Source organism: Anolis carolinensis, chromosome 1 (genome assembly GCF_035594765.1).
Source record: "Anolis carolinensis isolate JA03-04 chromosome 1, rAnoCar3.1.pri, whole genome shotgun sequence".
NCBI classification, from domain to species: Eukaryota; Metazoa; Chordata; class Lepidosauria; order Squamata; family Dactyloidae; genus Anolis; species Anolis carolinensis.
This window is the reverse complement of record NC_085841.1, coordinates 39,051,187-39,062,440: the sequence shown is the minus strand read 5'-3', so window position 1 is coordinate 39,062,440 and position 11,254 is coordinate 39,051,187. Positions and strand designations below refer to the sequence as shown.

Genomic DNA, 11,254 nt, shown 5'->3' with positions numbered 1-11,254 from the left:
GTTTATTTAACAGCAAAAGGAGCATTTGCAAGCTGTTCCTCCCTGCATTACCTTTAAATCTTAAAAACTCCCTCAATTTTTAAAGCCTTGGGAATTTCAGTTTATCTTATACCCCTATATTTTCATTACATGTATTGATCGCGTGTTTTGAGATTAATTGTAAAAAAATTGTATTTCATCTAGAAAATTTGTTTCACAGCTGTAGTATTTTACTTTATGTCATTTAATATGTATTTTATTTGGTTTTAACTGTGTTTTAAATAGTCCTGTTTTTAATTTTGTTTTTTATCAGAGCCACGATGGTGCAGTGGGTTAAAACCTTGTGCCAGCTGAACTGCTGAGCTGAAGGTTGGGTTGCTGACTCGAATTCGCAAAACAGTGAGCTCCCATCTGTCAGCTCTAGCATGCAGGGACACGAGAAACCTCCTAGCAGGATGCTAACACATCCGGGCATCCCCTGGGCAATGTATCTCTAGAGATCGCCAATTTTCTCGCACCAGAAGTGAGTTGTTATGGTTTTTAGTGTGAAATGCTTTTGAGTCTCCTTTGGGGGAGAAGGCTAATATATAGGCTAATATTGCTTCCCTTTGTGTATGTGTGTACAGACATGAAGATCTACACACATATGTGTGTGTTTGTAAATATATATTATATACAAAGTATTTTAGGTTGCACCCCATTGGCAGGTTTGGGTTCTACACATTGCACATTTGGTGGTTTTACATATACAGTAGAGTCTTGCTTATCTAACCTTCGCTTATCCAACGTTCTGTATTATCCAACACAGTTTGCCTTTTAGTAGTCAATTTTTTGTAGTCAGTAGGTTACGATGTTTTGATGCTAAATTTGTAGATACAGTAATTATTACATAAAATTACCATGTACTGAACTTTTTCTGTCAGTTTGCTGTAAAACATGTTTTGTTCCTTAATTTGTAAAATCATAATGTAATTTGATGTTTAATAGTCTTTTCCTTAATCCCTCCTTATTATCCAACATTTTCGCTTATCCAACGTTCTGTCGGCCCGTTTATGTTGGATAAGCGAGGCTCTACCACATTGATGGCACTAAACAGAGAAGAAATAGAGTGCATCTACACCAAGCATGGGCAAACTTAGGCCCTTCCTCCAAGTGTTTTGGACTTCAGCTCCCACAATTCCTAACAGCCTACTGGCTGTTAGAAATTGTGTGGGGGGTTGAAGTCCAAAACACCTGAAGGGCCGAAGTTTGCCCATGCTTGATCTATAGCCCTCCATAGGCCAGAAAGCACAGGCCTCCGCTGTCACCCTTTCCAGGTGAGCTGGGAGGCGGGGCTTCCAGGCGACGTCCCGCCCCTTTCCTGCCGCGTCTTACATCCGGGTCCTCACAGCGCCGGAAGATCCGGGTCGCGGTGAGCGAGCGAGCGACTGAGGCGGAAGTCGAGACGTGGCCGCCTAGCCGAGGAGCAGCACTAGCACTCGGAGGGGGCGAGGCAGGCGATGGCGGCCGCGGCGGCGCTGAGCTCGGAGCGGCTGGAGGTTTCTATCGACGGCCTGACGCTCAGCCCGGACTCAGAGGAAGCTCCCCGCGGGGCCCAGGCCCAGCCCAGGAGGCCGCTGCCGGCTCTGGTTGCGAGCCACGGGGGCCGTGAGGAGGGCGAGGAGCAGGAGGAAACGGCGCTGGCCGAGGAGGAGCCGGAGCGGGAGGCCTGCGAAGAGGAGGAGGAAGAAGAAGAGGAGGAGGAGGAGGGTGGCGACCGCGGGGTGCGGAGCCTGGAGCGCCGCTGGGGCTTCGGCCTGGAGGAGCTCTACGGCCTGGCGCTGCGCTTCTTCAAAGGTTAGCCCTTCCGTGTGTTGTCGAAGGCTTTCGTGGCCGAAATCACTGGGTTGCTGTGAGTCTTCCGGGCTGTCTGGCCATGTTCCAGAAGCATTCTCGCCTGTCGCTTCGCCCACATCTATGGCAGGCATCCTCAGAGGTTGAGAGGTCTGTTGGAAACTAGGCAAGTGGGATTTATATATCTGGAATAATGTTCAGGGTGGGAAACAACCTGGCAAAGTGGCACTACCTAAAAGAATCACAGTGTTTAGCCTTATTTCTCTCACAGTTAGCAGCATCTTCCCTCACACATGGAGGGGGACGTGCCAGTTTATCAACTGGTGTAGGTTTGAGACATCCTGTGATCTGCATGTTTCATTCAATGCTATGTTTACCTGCTTTGCATGGGCAGACTTATTTTATTTATTTATTTATATTTATTTGTGTCAAGATCTAGCAGATCTAGCAAATACTCAATGCCACTAAAAGCATACAGTAGAGTAAAAATACAGAGGAATTAAAACAATTAGACATTAAACACATGAAACAATATACAAAACTCAAAACTTATAAAGTGCATAAATCTACTTGTGCCAACCAGGGCAGGCATACTCAGCAGTTGAGTTAGAAGGCCAGGGAGCTGTTAACTGCCCCTGATTGTTTCTTGTCTGGCAATCCTCTGTTTTCTGAATGTTGCTCTTTATTTAGTGACTTTAGAGTTCTTTAATACTGGTAGCCAGAGTTTGTTCATTTTCATTGTTTCCTCTTTTTTGTTGAAATTGTCCACGTTTGTGGATTTCAGTGGTTTCTCTGTGTAGTTTGACATGATATGATGATTATCAGAGTGGTCCATCATTTCTTGTTCTCAAATAATATGGTTTCCAGGATGATTCATCAAGTGCTCTGTTATAGCTGACTACTCTGGTTGAAATAGTCTGCAGTGCGTTTCATGTTCCTTGATTTTTATTTGGACAATGCTGCTGTGTTTAGTGGTCCCTACGTAGACTTGTCCACAGCTGCACGGTATGCGGTAGACTCCTACAGAGTTGAGAGCATCCCTCTTGTCCTTTGCTGAACATAGCATTTGTTGGATTTTCTTAGTGGATCTATAGATAGTTTGTAGGTTGTGTTTCTTCATCAGCTATTATTTAAGAACACCTGCTGGACCACTCTGACAACCACCATGTCAAGACTACACAGAGAAACCATTGAAATCCACAAGCATGTGGACAATTTCAACAGAAAGGAGGAAACAATTGAAATGAACAAAATCTGGCTACCAGTATTAAAAAACTCTAAAGGATCTTTCTACATTGTCATCATAAAAGCATTATAAAACACATCTCTGATGTTTTATTCTCACATACAAACAAAACTGGTAAAAACAAGAGCTGGTGAAACATTAGCACTCTTTGGCAGAGAAGGTTAAATACAGCAGGTTAAATAAAGTAGTGCAATAAACAAAGAACAATACTCTGAAACCAGGGAAATTCCAGACATGAAACAATCAGGGCCAGCTAGCAACAAAGGATTTCCCAGGCAAGAATCAGCCAGGCTTTGAAGCTGCTAGGCCATCAAATGCTAATCAAGTTGATTAATTGCAGCATTCATACTTGTCTCCAACAGACAAGAGTTCTTTCTCTCACAGTGAACTTTCCACAGGTATATAAACCTCACTTGCCTAGTTTCCATCAAACCTCACAACCTCAGAAGATGTCTGGACGAAACATCAGGAGGGAATGTTTCTGGAACATGGTCATACAGCCTGGAAAACTCACAGCAACTCAATATTACCACTCCCAGGAGTCCATAGCATTGAGCCACAGAAGTTAAAGTGATGTCATTGTCAAGCAGCATTATTTTTACAATGTAGATACGCTCTAAGAAAACCCTATGCATTTCATGGAGGTTCTAGCCTCCCTCAACGTATCTCCCTCAATGAACCAGTCCGGACGCTAAGATCTTCTTGGGGGGGGGGGGGTGGAGGCTGCTCTTGGTCCCATCTCCTTCACAAGTGCAGCTGGTGCGGACAAGGGACAGGGCCTTCACAGTGGTGGCCCCTCGGCTGTGGAACTCCCTTCCTAGGGAAATCAGATCGGCTCCCTCTCCTTCAAAAAGAAAGTTAAAACCTGGCTTTGGGACCAAGCATTTGGAGAGTAGCACAGGGTAACATGCAGCTATTTGAAATGGTTTCTGGGTTTTTATTTCGGGTCTAAGTGCAATGTTTAACAGTATATGTACTGTATTTATAGGCATTGTTTTTTATGATTTTAATGTATATTCTATTCTGCAATTATATGTTTTTATGTTTAATGTGGCACTGAATACTGCCAGTTTGGAAGCCACTCTGAGTCCCCTTCATGGTTGTGATAGAGCAGAGTAAAAATGCAATAAATAAATAAAATGGAGGTGCTATAATAATCAGGCACCTTGAAGGGGCATACACCCATGGGGATGTGATGAAGATCTGGAAGATTACCTCTCTTTGCTCCCTTGTGTCCCTAAATGTCATATAATTCAGACTAAAGCCTCTTCTGCCACCCACATTAGAAAATAGGCTTTTATCTAGAAACATTCATGCAAAAAAAAAAAGACAAATCTGTCGTAATTCTGCTGCCACGTTACCATTTCCTTTGCTTTCCGTGATAGTTAAGCGCTACCTCTGTGTCTGTACAGCTTTGAGATAAGAAAAAAGAAGCGGATGTGATAAATGTGGAAAGGGCTCTACTTGCAGGGTGATGATACGTATTCTACAGGAATGGTATTGAGGAGGTTAATATACTGTATGTGTCTGGACAGGAAATGTGGCTCAGGTGAACTGGAGATACAAGCTTTGTTTCTTTGCAAGACAGTCTTTTGAAACCAGAGTTTCCTGTGCAGAGTGCTGCCTAGAAACAAAGAGTTACAGGTGAGAGATGTGATTCAGTCTTGCAGAAAGGCTGCAGACATAGGTCTTCGTGAAACTCATTTGCAGACCGGCCTTTTTAATGTAAATAGTAGTTTGCTTGGAAACTGTGGCTGTGGCGCAGGCTGATTAGCAGTCAGCTGCAACAAATCGCTCTGACCAAGAGGTCATGAGTTCGAGGCCTGCATCTGTCTACGTCTCTGTTCTATGTTATGGCATTGAATGTTTGCCTTATATGTGCAATGTGATCCGCCCTGAGTCCCCTTCAGGGTGAGAAGGGCAGAATATAAATACTATAAATAAATAAACTGTGTCATAAGGGAAGCTGGACCTATGTGATCTTGACAGATCGGTTTCTCCAGGACATTTTCACATGGTTTTATGTAAAATTGAGAGGGGGGGGGGTATATAAATAAGTATTATATACAGTAGAGTCTCACTTATCCAAGCCTCACTTATCCAAGCCTCTGGATAATCCAAACCATTTTTGTAGTCAATGTTTTCAATATATCGTGATATTTTGGTGCTAAATTCATAAATACAGTAATTACAACATAACATTACTGCGTATTGAACTACTTTTTCTGTCAAATTTGTTGTATAACATGATATTTTGGTGCTTAATTTGTAAAATCATAACCTAATTGATGTTTAATAGGCTTTTCCTTAATCCCTCCTTATAATCCAAGATATACGCTTATCCAAGCTTCTGCCTGCCCGTTTAGCTTGGATAAGTGAGACTCTACTGTATATGAATATGTGAAAAAGGAGAATAGTTGATTAATTGTTTTCAAGGTGCTGATAGCAGTCGCAGCTTTGGATGTTTCATACAGAACTCAAGGGCTTTTTATGAAAGTGAACCTTGGCCATGCTGAACAGTAAATGCATTGCAACACTTTTAATAAAATTACTTTTTGTTGATTGCTTGTCTAGATTCTGCCTTTGATTCAACCAATTGTGAGTGTGGTAAATATAGTGACCTTTTTGTCCCAGCAACATTTTGGGAGTTCTCTGTGTAGCAACAAAGCAATCCCCTTTTGTTTATATTAGCTGTTTTTACTGGTGTTAGATATAATTTCCATATCAATTTAAAATAGAAAATTGATATGAAAACAATCCCCTTCTATAGCGGAAGCATTCCCCTTCTGATTAAGGAGCAAACAAATACTTGTCTTGCATTTCTTTTACCAATTAGCCACTTGATAGTTTCACAAAAAGAGTCTGCCACTTGCCCCATCCTAGTAGGGCAAGCTCACCATGAGGGAAATTAAACCCAACTGAGTTGCTTACTTCACGTAGAGCTTGTTAGTGGATGGCAGGAAAAGAGGCTAGCAAAATCCCCAACTCATCTCACACTTTGTTTTATTTTAAGAACTTTGGTCTTTGGTTTCAACCAAGATAAACTCAAGTTATATGCCAATTAAAAATCAAATAGAACATCAAAGTACAAAATACAGAATTGTATATTGCTGCTGCAGATCCATTTCTGTTTTTCCCATATTTTTCACACCACAGCCACTTACACAGAATTTTGCGGATGTTTTCTTCATGTTATTGTTGCTTTTTGGGAAGCCCCGGTGGCGAAGTGTGTTAAAGCACTGAGCTGCTGAACTTGCAGAAGGAAAGGTCCCCGGTTCAAATCCCGGGAGCAGAGTGAGCGCCGCTGTTAGCTCCAGCTTCTGCCAACCTAGCAGTTCGAAAACATGCCAATGTGAGTAGATTAATAGATACCGCTCCAGCAGGAAGGTAACGGCGCTCCATGCAGTCATGCCGGCCACATGACCTTGGAGGTGTCTATGGACAACGCCGGCTGTTCGGCTTAGAAATGGAGATGAGCACCAACCCCCAGAGTCAGACATGACTGGACTTAATGTCAGGGGAAACCTTTACCTTATTGTTGCTTTTTAGTGATACTTGTGGTTTATTCTCTTCACAATAGATACTGATATTGTTAAAGTGCATCTTTGTTTTCAAAAAAATAAGCCAAGAATGGCCTTTTCTAGTAGGATGAAGTTCCAGTTCTTTTATAGAGTGGTTAGTTTGTATTATTTTTCAAAGAGAACTACAAAAAAAAGGTCAGCTGGTGTTTTCCTGAAGTAACCTGATAGTTGTAAATATTAATTTCTGGAACAGGGGTATCCAAACTTTTTAAGCCAAGGGCTTAAAAAGTTCATGGTCCCTCAGCCTGTTGGGGGACCAGACTATAGTTTGAAAAAAACATGAATGCATCCTATGCACACTGTATAGGACTTATTTGTAGTGCAAAAAAACCCATTAAAGAACAGTAAAATATATAAAAAGAAGGACAATTTTAACCAACATAAATGTACCATCTTTCAATGAGAAGTGTGGGCCTGCTTTTGGCTGATGAGAGTCAAATTAATCAGGATTTTTGTCAGGAGAGAATGCTTCTGGAACATGGCTAGACAGCCCAAAAAACTCACAGCAACCCAGGATTGTTGTTGTGTTCCTTCCAAGTCGTTTCAGACAGTGGCATATTCTTCCTCAGACTCTGGTGGAGTCTCCTTCTCAGGAGATTTTTCAACAGAGGCAGCATGGCCATCTGTCTGGGAGGCCTTGATTGTGGCGGGGGGGGGGGGGGGGTTATAGTTGCTGCCTGGTTCTCCCCTTTTCATTCCAAGGAAGGAGCTGGAAATGTGGAGCCGCAATTTCAGCATCCCATTGGGACGGGATGCCCGAGTGGTGAAGGGATGCAAGAGGCCGCTATTTCTCTTTCTCTCCTCCCAAGGAGCCCACCTTTTCTGGGGCCCTGATCCCTAGGAAGGAACAAACAAACAAACAAATAAAGAGAGGAAGGAAGCTGAGAGAAGGAGGGAAAAAGCAAGGAAGGGAGCCTGGAGAGAGGGGGCTGGTGGAAATTTGAACAGGGGCTGCAATTGACCCCCCATCCCGGCCGGACTTTGGACATGGCATACATTTTCCATGTCGTGTTCTCTATTCTGACTTTCTATGTAGTGTTGATCTTCTATGCACTTAAACTATTCATCTTTACTTGAAAGTAAATTCCACAGAGATTAGTAGTATTTATCAAATACATGTACAGTATTTAAGATCGTAGTCCTTTCCAGAATATTGTGTGTTTTGCTTCTTGCGTATATCTGTAAAATGTTATATTAATTTAATCTCGACTTTGTGTATTTTGCTAAGAATCAAGAATACAAGAGAATACAAGAGGTTAACAAGTCTCTTCCTTAGTGCTCATGATTTTGCCATCACCAACTATTGCCAGGCCTCCTCATTTACTCGAGTCAGGGGCATAGGATCTCCATGGAGGTGAAAAACAATGAATAAATAAATTGCTGTTTGCTTATCTGAGAGAACACCTCTTTACAAATTTCTTGGGGTGCTTCCACACAGCTGAATAAAATCCCACATTATCTGCTTTGAACTGGGATATATGGCAGTGTGGACTCAGATAACCCAAAACAGATATTGTGGGATTTTTTTCCTTGATATTCTGGGATATAGGGTTGTGTGGAAAGGTCCTAGGTCTTCCAGCATGACTCTGTGGTTGGCTTTTCCAGGAATCTTATCATAGCAGCTTACTGGAGAACCTAGAGATTCTCAATTTGATTGAAAAATATTTGATTAAAATTATTTCCTACCAAGTGTAGATCTTTTGCATTAGACCCATGGCAGATATTTTATTATACTGAAAAAGCAGAGGCTGAATACCTCAAATACTGATGTGAGATGTATTTTGTCCCTTTAGTGCATTTGGGGCACAAAATTGTTTGTGTCGGGAGGTTCTTTTAGAGGGCCATAAAACAGCTCTATAAACCATACTTTGCTGGTCTAGAGCCTATAGCATCTAGTATTCACTGACAGTCTCCCACCTAACCAGAACTGACAATGTTTAGATTCTAAGATAAGATGGGATCTGGTGCATTTGGGGTATTTAGTTCAAACCCTGGGAGTGGGGTGAGCTCCTGCTCTTAGCCCCAGCTTCTGCCAACCTAGCAGTTTGAAAGCATGCAAATATGTTTAGATCAATAGGTACCGCTCCGACGGGAGAGTTAACGGTGCTCCATGCAGTCATGTAAGCCACATGACCTTGGAGGCATCTATGGACAATGCCGACTCTTCAGCTTAGAATTGGAGATAAGCACCAACCCCCAGAGTCAGATACAACTAGACTTAATGTCAAGGGGAAACCTTTACCTTTTAAAAAAAGACAAAGCCTGGAAAAATGTCCGTTTCAAGAAAGCCCTCAAACTACAGTAGAGTCTCGCTTATCCAACGTAAACGGGCCAGCAGAACGTTGGATAAGTGAATATGTGGGATAATAAGGAGAGATTAAGGAAAAGCCTATTAAACAACAAATTAGGTTGTGATTTTACAAATTAAGCACCAAAACATTATGTTATACAACAAATCTGACAAAAAAAGTAGTTCAATACGCAGTAATGCTATGTAGTAATTATTGTATTTACAAATTAAGCACCAAAATATCACAATATATTGAAAACATTGACTACAAAAATGCGTTGGATAATCCAGAACGTTGGATAAGCGAATGTTGGATAAGTGAGACTCTACTGTATTGTTTTAACTTGGCTCATACTTGAAGTGTACTAGCTAATAGGAGAGTAAAATGAGATTTTGAATGATCATATCACATGAAATGTGGGATCAAGAGAAAACTAATGTTACTCTCTCTCCTTTGATGGCATCTAGGGCCTGCTAGATGCCTTTTTTTTAAGCCGACTTATATGACCATCTTCAGAATTCACACATTTGCAAACCTCAGGCTGAAATTTTGTATCTGTACAAAAGGTCAGAGCATTCAAGTCTGCTTTCAATCAAAAAGATGCACAAAGGAGGAGAAACAACAAGATGGAATCAATGAAAAAAGGAAACCGTTCACTAAGAGCAGATATAAGTAATATTACAAGGGAGAATCACACACTTGTGGTCTTGCTTCTAAGATGAACAAGAGGGTTTAGCAAACAGTATTTTTCTGTGAATACAGGAGAGGAGGCATCCATGTTACCATTTGCTATACCATGCTTAAATTCAATTAATGTAAAGGGGTCTCCACAATGTGTTGTTCATTAAATTCAGCATTATAATGCAAAGCTAGTAACAGAAATAGAAGAAGAAGCTGAAATGTTATCTGGACTTTGGGAACGTTTTAAAATAGTAGGTTATTCTAAGGCTCTGTAACAAACTGGGATCCAATCAAAAATGTTTTCCATCTGTAAACAAAACTAGTCATCAGTTTTGAAAACTATAGAAATGAGGACATGTTGAGATAGGCAAAAGGAGATAAACTGATTCTTATGTCTCTTAGAAAAGGCCTCAGAGAGCCTATAAGAACAAACTACTGAGTATACACTGTACATCATGTGGTTTACATCATAGGCAAACACGTACAAAGCTCTCCCCCCCCACACACACACACAAAGGCCTGTTTACCGAAAAATCTGGGAATATAAAATAAAAATAAAGATATAAAAACTTGCATACTTCCCTTTTTACGTTAAAATTGTAGCTATAAAGCACTGAGGGCTTTTACCATAGCCACAGAGTTGTGCATATGTGTTTTGGCTTGTTTCATGAGGGAAATAATGACACTTGGAAAAGTTAATTGTAAGTTTAAAACTGCCCAGTTTCACTGATACTTAACCCATAGGTTATGTGATAAATTTTATGAATCAATGCATAGCTAGACTCAGAAAATGTTCAGTGAAAACATCCCAAAACAGAATTTTTTCTGCTACTCATTATGTATGCATGAACCAAAAATTAAAGCACCCTATGTATAAAAGCTGCATGCCTTTCACTTACACATACTAATTTCATTTTGGCTACTAAGAAAGAAAAGGCAATCACAAGAGAAAGGTCTTAATACATCCAGGATACACTCAGACACTTTGCACAGTGTCCCAAAACAGTAAAAAAAAAATCAGTAAACCACCTCAAATCTTGGGAGCTCATTTGACCCAGTACAACATTTCAGTTTGCATTGGGACTAAACTAGGTCATGCTATATTAGTAGATGGCCCAGAGGAATTGGGAGGGGGATGACAGCATTCCTAGTAATGTAGATCCTTTTTGTGCAGTCAATACAGACTATGTATGTACTTAATGTGTGCTTAGCCAGAAAAATCCTAGAGCCCCGATAATGGAGTGTAAATTTGATTTCCGCTCAAACAAAAAATGGAATGGCTGTTGAAACAGTGTACCAAATTATAAAACAGAAGGTAAATAAATGTTACACAGACACCAACTTGTACTGATTGATATGTTAAAGAATAGTGAAGATTTTCTAAGTTTTAGGAACAGGCACCTCTCTGTTTTAAATAATGGAGTGGAATCCAACTAGTTTCCTACGTGACAGTTTTTGCCAACAGAACATAGGAGGAACACTATTTGGAATTATTAACCCTTACCTTGGCAACTTCTTAACTAAGATTTTGAGATGGCTACACAAAGTGGATATAGGACTACATGAGTAAGAGAAAACCATAGAAAACTGCTTCCCAGTCTACTTAAAAGCACATGTCAGAACAGGGAAACTAGTTGGATCCT

The 11,254-nt window shown here is 40.9% G+C and overlaps 1 protein-coding gene across 1 annotated transcript in view; it reads left to right on the top strand.

The window, feature by feature from the left end:
- The first annotated feature begins 1,371 nt into the window (after nt 1-1,371).
- The window catches only part of acbd3 (acyl-CoA binding domain containing 3), a 28,830-nt gene continuing 18,947 nt past the window's right edge, over nt 1,372-11,254 (top strand). The window contains exon 1 of the mRNA XM_003216088.4: nt 1,372-1,815. Within this exon, the coding sequence (XP_003216136.4) occupies nt 1,479-1,815 (337 nt within the window). The 5' untranslated portion in view covers nt 1,372-1,478. The remainder of the gene's footprint in view (nt 1,816-11,254) is intronic.